The 20,159-nt window shown below is 44.1% G+C and overlaps 2 protein-coding genes across 2 annotated transcripts in view; one reads left to right on the top strand and one right to left on the bottom strand.

Annotated features, from left to right (window-relative positions):
* LOC124993171 (inhibitor of carbonic anhydrase-like) overlaps window positions 1-20,159 on the top strand; it is a 51,575-nt gene that overhangs the window by 10,863 nt on the left and 20,553 nt on the right. Inside the window, exons 3-9 of the mRNA XM_047564830.1 lie at window positions 1,932-2,040; window positions 3,362-3,523; window positions 4,682-4,829; window positions 5,614-5,669; window positions 16,988-17,166; window positions 18,943-19,114; window positions 19,945-20,087. Coding sequence (XP_047420786.1) covers window positions 1,932-2,040; window positions 3,362-3,523; window positions 4,682-4,829; window positions 5,614-5,669; window positions 16,988-17,166; window positions 18,943-19,114; window positions 19,945-20,087 — 969 coding nt within the window. The remainder of the gene's footprint in view (window positions 1-1,931; window positions 2,041-3,361; window positions 3,524-4,681; window positions 4,830-5,613; window positions 5,670-16,987; window positions 17,167-18,942; window positions 19,115-19,944; window positions 20,088-20,159) is intronic.
* LOC124993172 (aldo-keto reductase family 1 member B1-like) lies at window positions 8,017-9,061 on the bottom strand. The gene is given in 2 exon segments (XM_047564831.1): window positions 8,017-8,890; window positions 8,892-9,061. Coding segments are annotated over 2 exon segments (948 nt in total). The 5' UTR covers window positions 9,026-9,061; the 3' UTR covers window positions 8,017-8,076.

Here is a 20,159-nt window from a genome sequence, read left to right as displayed (position 1 = left end):
CTACATGATAAGATAAAGATGCAAAGTATGAGAAACATTCAACAGTAGGACACCAGGGTTCTAGACTCAATAAATTTAAGCAAAAACACATGTAGACTTAGCTAGTTATGAATGATAAGGCAAACTCTTCATACAAATGGCTGAGAAAGGATTCTTTAGTTGGACAACTGGGTAGCCATTTAGGAAAAAAAAAAACAAGTGAGAGTCTTAATCCATTCACCAGAATGAACCAGCTTCGTTCAACTTGTCTAAAAGAAACAGACAAGACTAGATAAATCACAAAAGCAGACAAGTTTGGAAATAAAAATTTTGAAGCTTTAAAAATATTTTCAAAAGCCTTAAACATGCAAAAAATAATCACATCAGCACATCAGCACATCAGTACAGCATATTGTACTGTAAAAACTATACAAAGATATCATTTAAATTTATAAGAACACTTAAGAATAATAAGCAATAAAAAACCACCCACAGAAAAGAAATTATAATAAACAATATAAATCAAAGAAATATAAATATATATTTAAATATAAATATAATCAAAGAAATGTAAACAAAACTGTTTACAGTAATAGTTTATACCTAGTAATGTAATAACATTTCTTAAATGATAATATCTTTCACTGATAGGTTTGCAGTGAAATTGGTATGCATTATAATTGGCATTATAAGTTATAAATTTCTGTTGGATTATAAATTATTTTTTCAATTCTGGAAAACAATTTGGAAATATTTAGTATGAATCATAAAGATGCACACAAGTTTTTAAATCATGTATATGTACATATTTATATGTGCGTGTACATGATTGCATGCCTAGAAATTGCAGTGAAATTGAGAGAAATGCTTGATTATTTATTAACAAATAAATGTGATAAAAAATATATATATCATAAAGACTACTATTCTCATATACCAACAGTCATCAGTTGGGGAAAATTAGCCTGAAATTGTGATCTCATTACATTTAAAATAATAAACAGAAAAATATTTCTGGAAAAATATTACCCCAGAGATCTGCAGCATTGTTACAATATAAAAGTCTGTGATATGTGAACAGAGAGAGATAGATAGAGATGAATTCATGATAGGAATTTGCCCTTCTGTCATTGTGAGACTTGGTGAAGCATTCTCTGTAAGAATATTGTTACCTTTCTGCATCTGACATTGGAACTTGAAGAGGAAATACTCAAGAAAGAAAAATGTAGGTAAAGTGAGAAAAAGCAAGAAAAACCTGGAATCCAGAGTCATGAGCCAGAGCCCACCAGGATAGATTAAAACCTGTGTCAATTTTTGTTGCTTCAGATCTTGGCATTCACAAGGCTCAGTTACCTCCTTGTTCTTTTATACTAAATACTTTTATACTATAAAAGTATTTTATAAATACTATACTTTTATACTAAATGCATTCTTTCTCAGATGAATTGGCTTCTAATACATGCCATCTAATAGTCTCCTAACTCTAAACGTGCACAAATACACAAATGTGTGCACATATATGTGTCTATATCTATATATTAATACATATTATAAGATATTTGTAAGGAAAAAAATGGGATTGGAAAAAGAAGAGAAGTATGTAGAAACAATGCAGTCATCCTCCAGATCCACAGGTTCTGCATTTGTGGATTTAAGCAACTGCAGATCAAAAATATTTTTTAAAATCGCAGCTTTACTGAACAAATGCAAATGTCAGACTGTTGATGAGGGCTAAGGAGATAAAGGGACATCCAGCAAACACAGGTAGTAACTTGGAGAGTGCAGTCAGGGACAGCATCTATGAGAAGGTGGCATTTGAGTATAGACAGGAGGGAGGTGAAGGAGTCTGAGCCATGTGAGGATCTACAGAACAAGTGTCCTTGGCAGACGGGGAGGAACGTCTTCCTTAGAGGTGATGGGTGTCATTCAAGGTCTGCTCTCTTCCCTTTCAGGCAAAGGAAGCAGATGCTGTGACGATTGATGGAGGTTTGGTGTTTGAGGCAGGTCTGGCCCCCTATAACCTGAAGCCCATCATGGTGGAATTCTATGGGTCAAAAGACGGTGTGTTCTTCCTGGGGACCCAGGTCTGGTGGGACACTGCAGCCATCAGGGGAGGCAGGAACTTTGTCATGTAATAGCAACAGGGAACAAAGTTACTGCAACTCTTGAAGGAAGCAGTCACTGATACCGACCCACAAGGGCTGGTGAATGGTTAGCCCTGGCAACTGCAAACTTCTGCATCCTAACAGAAATGCAGTTGGTGCTGCAGGCTGTGGGGTATCCACAGCCTGAGGGGGTTGCTGTCCAGAGTCTATCACCCACCAGTGGGGCTACACCAATAGGAAGCCATCTTTGGTGAAGTGTGAGGGTCTGGCTGCTTCTGCCCTATGCTCTCCTCTACCTGTGAAACACAACACATGAGGTGCTAGGGGAGTCCAGAAATAGGCTTTGCCTCTTTCTCATACCTGTCCCTTGGTGCCAATAGTGTGTGTGAGCACAGACCACCTCAATTTGACTCTGAATCGCAGGGAACTGGTATATTCCTGGGGATGACACTGCATCCTTCCTCTCTCGCCTTTACCTTTGTGATGGAGCTGTAGGCAGAGAAACAGAAGGAAGAAAAGCCCTTGCAGAGAAGCTGTGACATCATCGTGATTGGGAGCTGAAGCTCATTCTGAGAACAGAACACCTGCAGGCTCTGCAGTAACTGGGGCCTTCAGGGTTCCTGTCTCCACAGCCTAGAGGCACTGGCAGGAAAAGAACTACAGAGGCTCCTTCACTTACGATGGGTTTATGTCCTGACATACCCAGTGTAAATCAAGAACACTGGAAGACAGAAATGCATTCAATACACCCAGTCCACCCAACATCATAGCCTACAACACAGTACACTGTAGAGTATCGGTTGTTTCTTGCCCGGATGGCTGATTGGGAGCTGTGGTCCACGGCTGCTGCCCAGCATCCAGAGAGAGGATCATAATGCACATCATTAGTCTGCAAAAAGATTAAGTTCAAATTTCAAAGAACAGTTTCTACTGAGCATGTCTCTTTGCACCATTGTAAAGTTAAAAAAACAATTAGAAGTCTAATATAATAATACTATACTATACTATAGTATAATAATACTATAATAAAAATTAGAAATCTTTTAATCATGTCAGGGAGCACTTGCAGTGTTTATTGCTTTGAGAAGGTTCAGTTTTCTCTTTCTTGTCAGTTAAGGGTTTTTTGTTTGGTTTTTCATTTCCTTTTCTCCCTGCTTACCAGGGGATGGTGCAGGTCCTAGGATCCTTCAAAGTTCTGCACTGCATACACTCTGCAAGATTTGTAGTGATGATGTGGCATCTTCCTTTGGCTCTTCTTTCTTTCTGCTCCTTTGCAGATCCACAAACCTACTATTATGCTGTCGCCCTGGTGAAAAAGGGCACCAACTTCCAGCTGAACCAGCTCCAAGGCAAGAAGTCCTGCCACACAGGCCTGGGCTGGTCCGCAGGGTGGAACATCCCCATCAGCAAGCTGCTTCCTCCTGGCTCTCCTGAAACAGGTAAGCCAGCTAGGGCTGGTGCCTGCAGGTAGGACTCTGTACCATTTGCCCAAATGAGTCATGCCAGTCACCGTCAAGTGTGTGTGTTTCATGGTCTCCGTGGGAGCTGGCAGCTAAGTCTTTTCTCAGCAAAGGTGCTCTTGTCTTTCTGAGCTCCTGTCAGTTCTGCCTTCCTGGGAATCCTCACACCTTGGCAGAAAAGCCACCTCCCCACCTCCCCACCTCCGCCAGCTTCCCAGGAAGGTTTGCTGGGGATCTCAGCCACACCACTAGCACTCAGCTCCTACCTTGGGTGAGGGCTTGAGACACAGGTGAGGAGGACAGCTGGATTGGCACCAGGCTTCTTGTTCAGTTATGAGGAGCTCAGGTGAGTGCAGGACACCTTGTCAGTCCTTAAAGATGATGGCTGAATCCTGCACTCTGCAAAAGTGTGTCTTTTTGACACACTTTTTTCCAAACTCTACAGTGAGTGTCACTGTGACTGTGACAGGGACAAGTGGCTGCAGGGATCTGATGAAGTGTTGCAGCCTGGACCACAGCTCTGGTCATGTTTTGCCTGCCCTTCGGCAAGGTGTCAGATGCCTCAGGGACAGTTGCTAGTGGACATCTACCTGGCAGTTAGGTAGTGGCTGTTAGCATGTCCCCCCACTCCTCACCTGCAAGATGGCCCAACTCTTCGGGAAGAGGGATCCCCAAGAACCACCACGGCTGCTGCATATAGAAGGGGTGGTGGGACTTCCCATGTCTTGAGGTGAGGAAGGGCGGATGGGGACTCAATGACCTGCAAGGGTCCTGCCTGGACCCTTGGAGCCTCCATGGTGGTGAGTTACCAGAGGCAAGTGGCACTGGGCTTTATCTTGGTGTAGTGAAGGTCACCAGCTCTTACACTTGCAAGGGACAATCTAGGGATACATTTTCATAGGCTTGAGTACTGAGCCTGCACATGAGTGTGATGCCTAACGCGACAGACCCTGGGCCATCCACTCACCCTGGTGGCATTGTCAGCCACGGCTGGCAGGACTGCTCCCGGCGAGCCTGTGCACACCTGCTCCTCAGGACAGTCCTGGCAAGTGCAGTCAGACTCACAGGCTCTCAGATAGGGACAACCTGGAGGCCCCTGCCACTCATGCCCGTGGCCCGTGTCTCTGTGTTTGGCAGCCGCCGCCAGGTTCTTCTCCAGCAGCTGTGTCCCCTGTGCAGATGGGAAGTTGTTCCCTAGCCTGTGTCAACTGTGTGTGGGAAAAGGGACGGACAAGTGTGCCTGCTCCTCTCATGAGCCATACTTTGGGTACTCGGGCGCCTTCAAGTAAGTGAGATTCCCCTTCTTCCCCCCCCCCCCCCCGCAACTCTGAGGTTGGGGGGACAAAGGCACTGAGTGTGGGTGGAGCCTGTCCCAGGGATCTAGAGCACCGGTGTGTCAGTCAGGGTCCTGAGTGCCTCTCATGGCCTATGCTGGCTCCTAACCCTCTTCTGTATGGGAGTCAAAGTGTGGGGCCTGCCCATAGTTACCTCCTGGATCAAGGCCAAAGGCCAGGGCTTCTCAGTTCCCATCCAGGTGCTCAGCACCTCCCTGTGCTGGGGCCTGTACCTGCCTCTCCCCACCTTCCTCAGCCCCTGCAGAGACCACTTCTCATCTATGCTACTGCTCAAAACCGGGGGAAACTGGCTAGAGTTCAAGGCGATCCAATGTCTTTATGCTTCATGTGAAAAGCTCTAAGATTTTATTTAAAAACAGAAAAACCAAATGAACACCCTGTTGGCTTTCAGCCACTTTCTAAGAGGAAGGCAAGTGTCCTTTCTTCACACCTTCCCTCCCCCAGCAGCCTGGGATGTTCATTTCTAGGCTTCTGCCTGCTTCAGGTCAGGGTTTGGCTGTGGAGTTCAAAGACCCCTCAGAAGAGGCCATCACCTCTGTGAGGACAAACCAATACCTGGGAAATTGTGGGTATCAGTCACCCTGAATCCAGGGCACCACGGTCCTCACGGCCCCTGTGAGTCAGTGATCTGGGCAGAGCTTTAGAGGGACTATGCGAGAGATAGCAAGGCCATGCCCAGGGGCAGAGCTTGATGGTAGCTTTCCTGTTTCCCAGGTGTCTGGAGGATGGCGCGGGGGATGTGGCCTTTGTGAGGCACACGACAGTGTTTGGTAAGTGCTGGAGGAAGGACATGCAGGCCGGCCTAGCCAGGGGGCCTGGCTCTTTCATCTAGAGTGGGTGATGTGGAGCTGTTTGATGCCACAAGAGAGATTTTGCTTAAGCATTTCTGTTGTTTGTCCTTTGTTTTGTGACCAATTGTTCTCAACTCACCTCCTGCTGAACATCTCCTGGAGTCAGAGACCCCACCTGTCTCTCCTCACCTCCCACACAGCCACCTGCAGGCACCTCTCCAGAAATCTAGTGAACAAGTTCTCTGAACCTTTAAACAGAACTTACCAACTAGTAAAACAAAACAAGTTCCCTCCAGTTTGCTCCCCAGAGAGTGGGCTCAAACCCAGGGCCTTGAGCACGCTGGGCAGGGGCTCCACTACCCAGTGGTACCCCAGCCCCAAAGCAATTTTTAATAATCAATTATCTTAGTCTTTGAAATGTCAGTTACAAATTTCATTACATTCTCCTTAACATTTCATTGTAAATGTCTCTAGAATGCTTCAAACACCTAAAGGAAACATGAATTATTATGAATGTTTCAGAACCTGTTAGCACATCTACCATTAACTCTGTTACAAAGCATTATTACTGTGGACAAAAGCATGTTTCTTTTTATATTTGTGCTTTGTGTGTGTGTGACGCTGGGGACTGAACCCAGGGTCTTGGGCATGGGTGAGTGTTGTACTCCTGAAACTTAACCCTGACTCAGTCCATCTTTCTAGCATTTTGGATAACTTACCAACAACAAACAAACAAAATAGCATCTTAGAGAAGCTGAGCTTACAGTTTCTGGTCTTATAGCCAATTAAGTATCTATCAGACACAGAGTACACTGTTCCACATGAAATGTCTAAAAACCCAAATTTGCTAAGCCCATTTTTGAAACAAACATCTGCCACGTTCAGGAGGATTTTTTTAAAAATATTTTTTAATTGTAAATGGACACAATATCTTTTTATGTGTTTATTTTTATGGTACTCAATTGCCTCACGCATGTGAGATAAGCACTCTACCACTGAGCTACAGTCCCAGCCTGAGAATTTCAAGTCCTCACATTTTCATTGGCCTTAGTTCTGTAGGACCGCGTATCTTTTCCTGACACGATGACTGAAGTATCCTTTGTTCTCTTATTCAGCCATTCACAATTCACTGCCTCATTATGACACTTAGGCCTCGCTTGTCAGCATTTTGGCAACTGATGCATGTCCTATGATCAACTATTTAAATTAGTGGGGTCACCTCTGGGTCTCACATCCCAGGATCAAATTGTTCCAAATAATTATCATTATATTCTTTGGTTGCTCAAGTTACCACAGTTACACCAGTAACTGTGAGGGCAGCACTGTTTAGCCCTCACCCCGAGAATTTGAAAACACACTCACACTATGGAAACCGCAGGCTGTCCCGGACCATCCTGATTTACCTGTCTGCCGTCGTGTAAGATCTCTTTTGTTTTTATTTTTTCCCTGAGGTTGTGTGGATTGAACCCAGGGGTGCTCTACCACTGAGTCACATCCCCAGCCCTTTTTATTTTTTATTTTCTTCATGTTTTTTTCATTTTTTTATTGTTTTGTTTATTTATTTATTTTGCCACAAAAGCCTCATGATTTCAGTTCACTTACTTAGTTGTTTTTTTTTTTTTTTTGAGGACGCTTTTTCAAACAGATGACTATTCTTGAGCCCCTGGTATCTCTGAATATCCTTTTACATTTACAAACTTGTTTTTAGCACTAAAACATGGTGAGATGGAGGCAATGGATTCTTTTTATCTATAGACAGAGACTTTAACGGCTAGGAATGAAATATTCAGTACAATATTGAAATTTTGGCATCTAATCAGCACTTTCTACTGGCTTGGGATTTTAATTTCAAAATCAAAGTATCTTTCTCAGCTCTGGTCATTTGTTGAGAGTGCTGAGTACTTTCCAAGCTCAGAGGGGCACTGATTAACGTCCCCTGGGGAGGAGTTGGCAGCTCTAGTGGGAGGTTGGACAGCTTTCTCTGGTGACATCCTTTTGGCTGGCACTTTGCCTTGTACCCAGCCATTATTTCCAGGGCATGCCTTCTTTTTTTTTTCCTAGTTCACAAAAACTTTTTATTTGAGGCAAAGAGAAGTCTGGCTGAAAGGATTATAGTTCCAATCAGTCAGAACTCAGTCAGAATGGTTAGTGGCACTATTTTAAATTTGTAGTTTTTGCTTCTCTTTAATCATAAAAGTGTGCTCAGGTTGTACTTCCCAAGATGAGCAAGAAGAAAGGCAAAAGATTGGCAGAGACCTAATCTACTGATACTGCTCTTCACACCCAGTGTTGCCCATTGCTGCCCTCACAAGCCACATTAACTTGCAAGGAAAAATGAGGCAGGAACAGGTGCAAGTTCCTTGTGGAACAGCAGGCATCCACAGCTTCAAAACTCTGCATGGAAGGGGTAATCCTTGTGGGTAGCACAGCTCACCAAGGCACACACCCTCCAGTTCCTGTTGTAGCTGAGTAAGGTGGCCATGTCCTCGCTGCTCAGCTCAAAGTCAAAGACCTGAAAGTTCTCTGCAATGCATGCAGGTGTCACAGACTTGGGGATCACCACCAATTTCCTCTGCATGGGGAATCGGATCAGCACCTGGGCTGTCGTTTTATTGTACTTGTCTGCAATTGCCTTGATCCTGGGATCCTCCAGGAGTGAAGGGTCCTCGGGTTTGGCCCAGGGCCTGTCGGGAGAACCCAGGGGGCTGTAGGCAGTCACCACAATGCCTTTGGAATGGCAGTACTGGATCAACTTCTCCTGAGTTAGGTATGGGTGGCACTCGATCTGGTTAACTGCCGGCTTATATTTCAAGCCAGGTTTGTTTAAGATCCTCTCAATCTGGAGATGGTTGAAGTTGGAGATGCCAATTGCTTTCACCAGCCCTTCATCCACCAGCTCTTCCATGGCCATCCAGGTGTCCACAAAATCAGTGTCACTGGGAACCACGCTGCCTGCCGCATCCAACGGAAAATAGTCGTCACCATGCTTAAAGCCCGTTGGCCAATGAATTAGATAGAGGTCCAGGTAGTCCAGCTGCAGGTCGCTGAGGGTCTTCTGGAAGGCTCCTTTCACCAAGCTCTTGTCATGGAATGTGCACCACAGCTTGCTGACGATGAAGAGTTCGTGGCGTTTCACCACCTGCTCCTTGAGCTTCTCCTGAAGGGCCACCCCCACCTCCTTCTCGTTCTGGTATACCTGAGCAGTCGATATGGCGGTACCCAAGGTCAATCGCTACCTTCACGGCCTCAGTCACCTGGCCCGGAGATGACTTCCAGGTGCCCAGCCCCAGGAGGGGCATCTTGGCGCCGTTATAGAGCTCGACGTGTCTGGCCATTGCTGCGGCGCGTTAGAGACCCCAGCCCTCAACCGTGCCCAGGCCATGCCTTCTTGAGAGCAGAATAACTTTTCCCAGGAGAACCAGTCATTCTGATGGGTTACTAAGGTGTGCGTCCATGGCTGTGGTATTCTGACAAACCACAAAGATTTGCTTTTAACTCCGAGTCTGTGGTCATCTCTTCTACAACAGCTTGGAAATGACTAGATAGGGTCTAGATCGACTCAGACCCATGTATAATGGAGGTGAACTTTAACAGTGCTTCTCAAGCTTCCTGTTTGTGAGTCACCTTGGGAATGTGTTAAAATGCAGGTGCTGATTTTGGGTCTGGTAAGGCCCAGGATTCTGCATTTCTAGTGAGCTCCCAGATGGTGCCGATGCTGCTGGTCTAAGGAACACACTTGGAGTACCAAGGGCCTGTAGAATGAGGATCAGGTACATCCAGGGTAAGGCACTCCAGGTCTTAGTTTTGCACCTTTCCCCTTCTCCTTTGCCACCTGGGGATGATGAAGATGTTGAAGCTAAACTCTACCTCGACCCTCTGAAGCATCAAAGGTGGTCATTTTAGGTAGCAATCCTAAACAGCTTGTTGTCTGTCTGTTTAATCTCTCTTACTGTCCCCACTGTGTCTTTCTTCCCCTGTCCCTTCCCAAGGTGTGAGTAATATCAGTGCTCTTCAAGTCAAGTGCTGAGGCACACGCCTGTAATCCTAGCAACTAGGGAGACTGAGGCAGAAGGATCTCAAGTTCAAGGCCCGCCTCAGCAACTTAGCAAGACTGTCTCAAAAAATAAAAAGGGCTGGGGTGTTTCTCAGTGGTAAAGTGCCTCAGGTTCTACCCCTGTTTAAAAAAAAAAAAATCAGTGCTCTTCAATTTATAGGTTGGAAAGGGAGCTTACCCGCTTCTTAGTTCATTTTGAACCATGTGGTCCCCATTCCTTATAACCTGAGATTGACATACAGGGTTGACTCCAAAATGTTATTTTCCCATGATGTGTTCTGAGACCATGGCGTCTTGAAACACCTGAGGATAGATCTGGACGACGTCCATGCGCTGGATGGAGGTATGATGTCTGGGAAGGTGAGGTTACAAGACCCTTAAAGTACTTGGAAAGACTGGGGGTGTTGGTGACACTGAGGAGGAGGAAATGACCTGTCCATCTCCAGGAGTGTGAGGATGGCTCTTCTCACTGTAATCCAGCAAACTTCAAGGAAGCCGTCTGTGGGCAGGCCAGGGACACTGGCTGGCCGTGCTCTTGTGTACCATGGTGCAGTGGCTGATACCTCGTGTTGCTCCTTCACCTTCTGCCTTTTTTTTTTAAATGTATTTTTATTGTAAACAAATGGGATACATGTTGATTCTCTGTTTGTACGTGGAGTCAAGGCGTACCATTTGTGTAATCATACATTTACATAGGGTAATGTTGGTTGATTCATTCTGTTATTTTTTTCCCTTCCCTCCCCCACTCCCACCCCTCTTTTCCATCTATACAGTCCCTCCTTCCTCTATTCTTGCTCCCTCCGCCCCATTATGTGTCATTATGTGTTAGGGTGGTTTTGATTTGCATTTCTCTTATTACTAGAGGAGTTGAACATTTTTTCATATGTCTGTTGATTGCTTGTAGATCTTCTGTGAAGTGTCTGTTCATTTCCTTATCGCATTTGTCAATTGGATTATTTGTATTCTTCATGTAGAGTTTTTTTGAGTTCTTTATAGATTCTGGAGATTAGTGCTCTATCTGAAGTATGATTGGCAAAGATTTTCTCCCACTCTGTAGGCTCTTTCTTCACATTGCTGATAGTTTCCTTTGCTGAGAGAAAGCTTTTTAGTTTGAATCTATCCCACTTATTGATTCTTGCTTTCATTTCTTGTGCTATGGGAGTCCTGTTAAGGAAGTCTGATCCTGGGCCGACATATTGAAGATTTGGACCTACTTTTTCTTCTATAAGATGAAGGATCTCTGGTCTGATTTCAAGGTCCTTGATCCATTGTGAGTTGATTTTTGTGCAGGGTGAGAGTTAGGGGTTTAATTTCATTCTGTTGCATATGGATTTCCAGTTTTCCCAGCACCATTTGTTGAAGAGGCTATCTTTTCTCCATTGCATATTTTTGGCCCCTTTGTCTAGTATGAGAAAATTGTATTTATTTGGGTTTGTGTCCATGTCCTCTATTCTGTGCCTTTGATCTACCTGTCTGTTTTGGTACCAATACCATGCCGTTTTTGTTATTATTGCTTTGTAGTATAGTTGAAGATCTGGTATTGCGATACCTCCTGCTTCACTCTTCCTGCTAAGGATTGCTTTAGCTATTCTGGGTTTCTTATTCTTCCAGATGAATTTCATGATTGCTTGTTCTATTTCTGTAAGGTACATCATTGGGATTTTAATTGGAATTACATTGAATCTATATAGCACTTTAGGTAGTATAGTCATTTTGACAATATTAATTCTGTCTATCCAGGAACATGGGAGATCTTTCCATCTTCTAAGGTTTTCTTTCATTTCTTTCTTTAGTGTTCTGTAGTTCTCATTGTAGAGGTCTTTCACCTCTTTGTGAGATTGATTCCCAAGTATTTTATTTTTTTTGATGCTATTGTGAATGGGGTAGTTTTCCTAATTTCTCTTTCTGAAGATTCATCACTTATGTATGAAAATGCATTGGATTTATGAGTATCGATCTTATAACCTGCTACTTTGCTGAATTCACTTATGAGTTCTAAAAGTTTTCTGGTGGAATTTCCCAGTTTCTCTAAATATATAATCATGTCATCAGCGAACAGGGATAGTTTGAGTTCTTCTTTTCCTATTCGTATCCCTTTAATTTCTTTGGTTTGTCTAATTGCTCTGGCTAGAGTTTCAAGGATGATGTTGAATAGAAGTGGTGAAAGAGGGCATCCCTGCCTTGTTCCAGTTTTTAGAGGGAATGCTTTCAGTTTTTCACCATTTAGAATGATATTGGCCATGGGCTTAGCATAGATGGCCTTTACAATGTTAAGGAATGTTTCCACTGTCCCTATTTTTTCTAGTGTTTTGAGCATAAAGGGATGCTGTATTTATCAAATGCTTTTTCTGCATCTATTGAAATAATCATGTGATTCTTGACTTTAAGTCGGTTGATATGGTGAATGACGTTTATTGATTTCCTGATGTTGAACCAACCTTGCATCCCTGGGATAAAACCTACTTGATTGTGGTGCACTATCTTTTTAATATGTTTTTGTATGTGATTTGCTAAAATTTTGTTGATAATTTTTGCGTTGATGTTCATTAAGGATATTGGTCTGAAATTTTTTTTCCTTGATGTGTCTCTGTGTGGTTTAGGTATCAGGGTGATATTGGCTTCATAGAATGAGTTTGGGAGGGTTCCCTCCTCTTCTATTTCATGGAATACTTTGAGGAGTATTGGAATGAGCTCTTCTTTAAAGGTTTTGTAGAACTCGGCTGAGAACCCATCTGGTCCTGGACCTTTCTTTGTTGGTAGGCTTTTGATGACTTCTTCTATTTCATTACTTGAAATTCATCTATTTAAGTTGTGTATGTCCTCCTGGTTCAGTTTAGGTAATTCATATGTCTCTAGAAACCTGTTGATGTCTTCGAGATTTTCTGATTTGTTGGAGTATAGATTTTCAAAATAGCTTCTAATTATGTTTTGTATTTCACTCGTGTCTGTCGTGATTCATTCTGAATTTTAGTAATTTGTTCATTCTGAATTTTAGTAATTTGTTCATTCTGAATTTTAGTAATTTGAGTTTTCTCTCTTCTTGTCTTTGTTAGTATGGCTAAGCGTTTATCAATTTTGTTTATTTTTTCAAAGTATCAACTATTTATTTTGTTAATTTTTCGATTGTTTCTTTTGTTTCAATTTCATTGATTTCAGTTCTGATTTAAACTATTTCCTGTCTTTTACTACTTTTGATGTTGGTCTGCTCTTCTTTTTCTAGGGTTTTAAGCTGTAGTGTTAAGTCATTTGTTGATTTTTACTTCTTTTATTAAATTTGTTCCATGAAATAAATCTTCCTCTAAGTACTGCTTTCATAGTGTCCCAGAGATTTTGATATGATGTGTCTTTGTTCTCGTTTACTTCTAAGAATTTTTTAATTTCCCTCTTGATGTCTTCTGTTATCCATTCATCATATAATGGCGTATTGTTTAATCTCCAGGTGTTGGAGTAGTTTCTGTTTTTTATTCTGTCATTTATTTCTAACTTCAATCCATTATGATCTGATAGAATACAAGGTAGTATCTCTACTTGTATTTGCTAACATTAGCTTTATGGCATAAAATATGGTCTATTTTAGAGAAGGATCCATGTGCTGCTGAGAAGAAGGTATATTTGCTCTTTGTTGGATGGTACATTCTATATATGTCCATTAAGTCTAAATTATTGATTGTGTTATTGAGATCTATGTTTTCTTTATTCAATTTTTGTTTGGAAGATCTATCCAGTGGTGAGAGAGGTGTGTTAAAATCGCCTAGTATTATTGTGTTGTGTTCTATTTGATTTCTGGAATTGAGAAGGATTTGTTTGACGTATGTGGATGAGCCAATGTTCGGGGCATAGATATTTATGATTGTTATGTCTTGCTGATTTATGCTTCCCTTAAGCAGTATGAAATGTCCTTCTTTATCCCTTCTGACTAACTTTGGCTTGAAATCCACATTATCTGAAATGAAGATGAATATTCCAGCTTTTTTGCTATGTCCATGTTCATGGTACGTTTTTTCCCATCCTTTCACCTTTAGTCTATGGGTATCTCTTTCTATGAGGTGAGTCTCTTGCAGGCAGCATATTGTTGGATTTTTCTTTTTGGTACAATCTGCCAGTCTATGTCTTTTGATTGATGAGTTCAGGCCATAAACATTCAGGGTTATTATTGTGATATGATTTGTATTTCCAGTCATTTGGTTCATTTTTGTTTTTTCACATGACTTGGTTTCTCCTTTATTTGGCTATTCCTTTAGGCTAGTTCCTCCCTTTGCTGATTTGCATCATTGTTTTTCATCTCTTCCTCATGGAATATTTTGCTGAGAATGTTCTGTAATGCCGGCTTTCTTTTTGTAAATTCTTTTAGTTTTTGTTTATCATGGAAGGATTTTATTTCATCATCAAATCTGAAGGTAAGTTTTGCTGGGTATAAGATTCTTGGTTGGCATCCATTTTCTTTCAGGGCTTGATATATGTTGTTCTAGGCCCTTCTAGCTTTTAGGGTCTGGATCGAAAAATCTGCTGATATCCTTATTGGTTTTCCCCTGAATATAATTTGATTCTTTTCTCTCGCAGCCTTTAAAATTCTGTCTTCATTTTGTATGTTAGGTATTTTCATAATAATGTGCCTTGGTGTGGGTCTGTTGTAATTTTGTGTATTTGGAGTCCTATAAGCCTCTTGTACTTGATTTTCCATTTCATTCTTCAGATTTGGGCAATTTTCTGATATTATTTCATTGAATAGATTGTTCATTCCTTTGGTTTGTTTCTCTAAGCCTTCCTCAATCCCAATAATTCTCAGATTTGGCCTTTTCATGATATCCCATAATTCTTGTAGATTTATTGATGATTTCTTACCATCTTCTTTGTTTGGTCAAATTTGTTTTCAAGAGTAAACATTTTGTCTTCAATGTCTGAGGTTCTGTCTTCCAGGTGTTCTATCCTATTGGTTATGTTTTCTATGGAGTTTTTAATTTGGTTTATTGTTTCCTTCATTTCAAGGATTTCTGTTTTTTTTTCAGTACCTCTAACACTTTATTGAAATGATCTTTTGCTTCTCGTATTTGCTCTTTTAACTGTTGATTGGTGTGATCATTTAATGCCTGCATTTGCTCTTTCATCTCATCCTTCAATGCCTGCATTTGATCTTTCATCTTCTCGTTTGCTTTTCTGATTGTTTTAATTATATACATTCTGAACTCTCTTTCTGACATTTCTTCTGCTGTGCTGTCATTGGGTTTTATTGATATAGCATCTAGGTTTGGGACATTTTCTTCCCTTGTTTCCTCATATTGGTCAGATATCCGTGGGACTCTGAGATATTGCAGATTTCCTCTATTGGCTTATATGGTCCCTGTAGATTTCCAGCATATCACCTCCTAACCTTCAGTAGCCTGAAGTCTTGGAGGAACTTGATAATGCAGTGCTTCCAAAGAAAGCTGCCTCTGGCCTGCTGCTGGGTACGGGATTCAGGGACTGGGTGTGCGCGTAAAGCCTCTCACTGGGTGGGTCTGCTCCGATAAGCTGGCTGTGGAAGGGGCCTGCCGCTGGATGGAGCCAGGCTGCTGGGAAAAACCTCTCACCACCCTGCCCTGTTCCAAGAAGCTGCCCACTGTCCCAGCCTGCTGCCCGGGCCGAGCTTCACCCAGTGGGAGCGACTCACCCAGTGTCTCTGAGTTCTTCCGAGTCTCTCAATGCCTCCCCTTCTTGAATCTTGAGTTCTGGAGCACTAGGAGGTGCAGTCACCCTCTAGTTTGCCATTTTGAAAACCCTCCTGCCTTATTTTTTATTTTAAGAGTGTCTCTTTAAGTTGTTTAGGGTTTAAGTTGCTGAGGCTGGCCTTGAACTTGTGATCCTCCTGCCTCAGTCTCCCAGTATCTGGCGTTACAGGTATGCACCCCATACCTGGGCTGTCTTATTGCCTTTTAAGGAGAATTCTATGAGAGAATGGTTTTAGGGGTGTTAAGTAGGCATTGGTGAACCAAGTTCTTCTGCTGCCACCACTGGACCTCCAATGACTGAAGTGGAAAGATTATTTCTTTGTAAGGTGTTAGATCATATCGATTCTTTTAATTTTACCATTACTAAAATCATTTAAAGTCTTTTCTTTTAATATAAAGATTTTAAGTGTATTTTCTTGACATGTTGAATTAAAATTTTATCCACTCCCAGGATCCAAACGTCCTCTATTCTCACTGTGAGAGTTTATCAACCCCAAAGTCCTTCTGTATTAATTTGCTAGGACAGCCAGGACAAAGTACCACACTCTGAGTGGTTTAAGTTGCATCTCACAGTTCTGGAAGTTAGAATTCCAAGGTCAGGGTGTTGGCATGGTTCGCCCTTGGGAGGGCTACAAAGGGAATCTGTTCCAAGCCTCTCTCCTAACTTCCCAGCAATCTATGGGGTTCCTTGGCTTGCACACACAGCCCCTGATCTCTGTCCTCATGTTCCCATGGCATTCTGTCTGCATGCTTATCTCCCTCCAAATTCCATCCCCCGCTTTTATGACACCAGTGGTACTGGATTAGGGGTCCACTCCAATCCAGTATGACCTCATCTTAACTAATGACATCTGCAAGGACCCTATTTGCTAATAAGATCCCACTTGAGGTACTAGGGATGAGCTCTTCAACCTATGAATGTGTTCAACACATAATACCTCCTAATACCCATGTGAGGGAACCAGGGAGTCTGTTTCTTTGTACTTGCAGAGTGCCCAGGCTGGGACCCTAGGCCTCCTTCCATCCCTCAGCCTTATCCTGCTTTCTCTAGCAGGCTCTGCCTCCAGGGAAATGTGGCTGCTCTAGCAGGGACCTAACTTGTCCTACAGCAAGCAGTGTGTCAGCCCAGACTGGCTGAGACTTTGACAAGTTACTTTACCTCTCCGACTCTCTTCTCTCATCTCCTCAATGGGATAACTATATTATTGGCCTCCCTCCGTTGTGGTGAGGACTAAGTGAAACCGGGTGGGCCATGAATGCTCAGCTTGCAATCATTATTCCCATTAGCAGAGCCACAGAAAAGTGGGGCGGCTGGAGGACCCTGGGCCAGGCGGCCTCCGGGCTGTGCCTATCTGCAGTGAGACTGTGAACCAGTCATTTCACTGCCAAGACCTCGGTTTCTCATCTGTGTGAAATGTGTATTGAAAAGATTTTCTTTCGGTCCCCTTCAGGTCACACACTGTGGGGTTCATGGCAGAGGGGGCACCACAGCTCATGGTTCCACCAGCAGGTGGCTCATCTGGACTTTCCCTCCACAGAGAACCTGGAACAGAAGGCTGACAGGGACCAGTATGAGCTGCTCTGCCCAGACAACACCCGGAAGTCTGTGGATGAATATGAGACTTGCTACTTGGCCCGGGTTCCTTCTCATGCTGTCGTGGCTCGAAGTGTGGGTGGCAAGGAGGATCTGATCTGGGAGCTTCTCAGCCAGGCTCAGGTATCCCCACCCACCACCCTCCCGCCTGCTTAGAGCTCTCTGCTTGGATTTGGGGATTTCCCTCCTTGCCTTCTGGTCACTCTAGAAGTCCTTTTGTGTTCAGGACACGGTGGGACACATGACGTGTTTCACAGCAAGGCGTTCAGTCTGTATTTATTACAGACAGCAGAGGCCAGAAGGCCCCCAATTGCGATCACCAACCTGGAGAGCTAAAGGTCCTTTGCAGAAGCTCCTCCTGTTCTAAAGAAGTCCTCAGGATGCAGCACAGGTGCCCCTCCCGCCCAAGAGGTGGTCCCCTGTGGCTCTCTGGTCTGACAGCTGCTCTCCTGACTTCCCTTCCGGCAGGTCCCAGGCCATTTGCATGCTCTCTCTGTCCTGCACTGGTGACAGTCTCTCCCAGTCAGCCCCTGTTCATCACCCTGCTCCATCTCTGTCAACACTCTGTGCTCAGCATGGGGCATTGAGAAGCTAACTAGACAAAGACTTGCCCTTGAATTTCTCACAGAGGAGTGTGGAGGAGACACAAATGAGTACACACACCCATTATCACCAGATGGAATCTGCAGCCTTGGGGACATGGGTTGTGTACTCTGGAGGACAGAGAAACTGATTTGAAGGGTGTATCTGGGAAGATTCCTGGGCCTTGGGGAGTAAGCTGTGTGTTCCCAGAGGAAGTGTAGGGGGTTCTCTGGGGAGGGCAGCAAGTGACATTTATGCAGAGTCACAACAAAAGTGAAAAACAGTCATTTGAAAAAGCACATGGTTAGGCATTACCATAAGCTACAATCAGGAATGGCTTTGGGCCAGGCAGCTGGAGTCCTAAGCAAAGGACCCTTTGTTCTTTTGGAGGCCAGAAAGTGGAAGGGACTCTGTGATGTCTCGCAACTGGTCATTTAGTGGCAGGCCTGGACAGAAGGGAAGAGAAGCCCAGGGTGCCTGACCTCCAGCCTCAAGGGCATGGTACTGGGTCTTTGGCCACTTCAGGATGAAGACCACCATAGCCAGTGGGGCAGCCAGCCAAGAACGAGGCAGCCCCCCCACTGCCTGTGAGCACAGAGCAGAACCACACTGCAGAGGGCCAGCTGCCTGACAGATGACCACCTGGACCCCTTCGTACAGATCTGGGGGCAAACCCCGGCATCTCCCTGAGGCCACTCAAGGCCCCCAGCTGAGATTTGAGTAAAGCATTTCCTGGAGATGCTTGAGAACACTCTGAGCCCCACAGACGTCAGAGGCCCTGGCCACTGTCGTTGTGCTCAGGCCTTCATTATGGTCCCTCCTTATCTGTGGTGATGTATACCAAGACCTCCTTGGTACCATGTATAGTTCCAAGCCCTACGGAGATGTTCCTCCATTTATGATAAGTTACATCCAGATAAACCCATTATAGAGTTACAAAATTGTAAGTCACACTCTCATCAGTTGGGGACCAACTGAACTGTTTTTCCCTCTACATTCACCTATGATAAATTTTATAAATTAGGTACAGTAAGAGATTAACAAAATAACTAACAAAATAGAATAATTACAACAATATATTATAATAAAAGTTATTTAAAGCTTATTGTTTATTTCTGGAATTTTCCATTTAATATTTCTGGAGTGTGGTTCACTAGAGACAACTTAATTTGTGGAAAGTGAAACTGGGGATAAGGAACATCTACTGCATGTTTCTTTGCTTTCTGTTGCCCTTATCTGGCCTTGGGTTTGCTTGACCTTTATTTTTACCTCAGTGTCAACCTCTCTCCTTCACTCTTCCTTTTTTCCTGTGAACAGGGACATTTTGGAAAGGACAAGTCTTCAGGATTCCAGCTCTTTGGTTCCCCTCTTGGGAAAGACCTGCTGTTTACTGATGCTGCCCATGGGTTTTTAAGGGTCCCCCATAAGATGGACGCCAAGCTGTACCTGGGCTATGATTACTGTTCTCTCATTCAGCATCTAAAGGGAGGTATGGAAGGTTCTGGGAGGGACCTGGTCATCTTGGGCAGCAGGCAGGGCAGGGACCGTGGGTTGAGGCTTTCCCAGTACTTCCAGGCCTCATGCAACCTGGCCAGCCTGCAGAGCCTGTGGGAGCTACCAACTGAGTTAATGGAGGAATTTTTTCTACTTTGGAAAAAGGCCTACATCATATGATTACAAAAGGGTTTTGAAGATCTTCATATTATTGACAACTTGCAGTAATGATGGTTCTGGAAACCGGCCTAGTGACAGGTCTGTTTCACAGGGAGAGTAGTCCATCCTCAGCTGGAGTGGCAACACAGGCCCTACAACCGCCAGGATCAGAACTGGGATTCCAGAGGGTTTGAGTCCAGTTCCTGCCTTCCTCTGGATCCCACAGTTGATTTTTTTTTCCTTCTCTATTTTTCCCTCTCTTTAGTCAATCAATAGTCATTGAGAATCCACAAAAGGGTAGCCACCATGTTAGAGTGGGCAGAGGGTGTGAGGAAAGGTGTTGGGTCAGGGGAGGTGAGCAGGCCCACCCAGAACATGTGACTCCTGACTGAGGCCTGCTCCCTGGATGGGGCACCCCATCCTGTAACGGAAAGTCCCAGAAGGTTCTGATTTGGATTGGGGTCCTGAGACCTCCCTGGGGAAGTGATGCTTGAGGTGAGGGCAGAAGTGAGGGGACAATCTCTGCCTTTGCTGCTCGTCCCAAGAACCGAGCAGTGTCCTCAGCCTTAGGCAGCCCACTTTGCTATTGTCAGGGTCCCTTGGGCAGCCACTCTGCAGCCCTCTGGGGCTTCCTTTGGATCCCTGACTGTTCTCCACCCATCCCAGCTGTGGGAGACTCCCAGAAGGTCCAGTGGTGTGCAGTGGGCCACCAGGAGAAGGCCAAGTGTGACCAGTGGAGTGCAGTGAGCGGTGGTGCCTTGGCGTGTACCCTGGAGGAGACCCCTGAGGACTGCATCGCTGCCATCGCGGTAGGAGGGCCCCACCCCACAGCTGCACTCACTCAGATGTGTGGTGCTTCCTGTGGCATGGAAGACCCCTTC

The sequence above is a fragment of the Sciurus carolinensis genome, chromosome 9, assembly GCF_902686445.1.
Source record: "Sciurus carolinensis chromosome 9, mSciCar1.2, whole genome shotgun sequence".
Taxonomy (NCBI): Eukaryota; Metazoa; Chordata; class Mammalia; order Rodentia; family Sciuridae; genus Sciurus; species Sciurus carolinensis.
The sequence above is the reverse complement of the archived record's forward strand: the minus strand, read 5'-3'. Positions and strand labels throughout refer to the sequence as shown.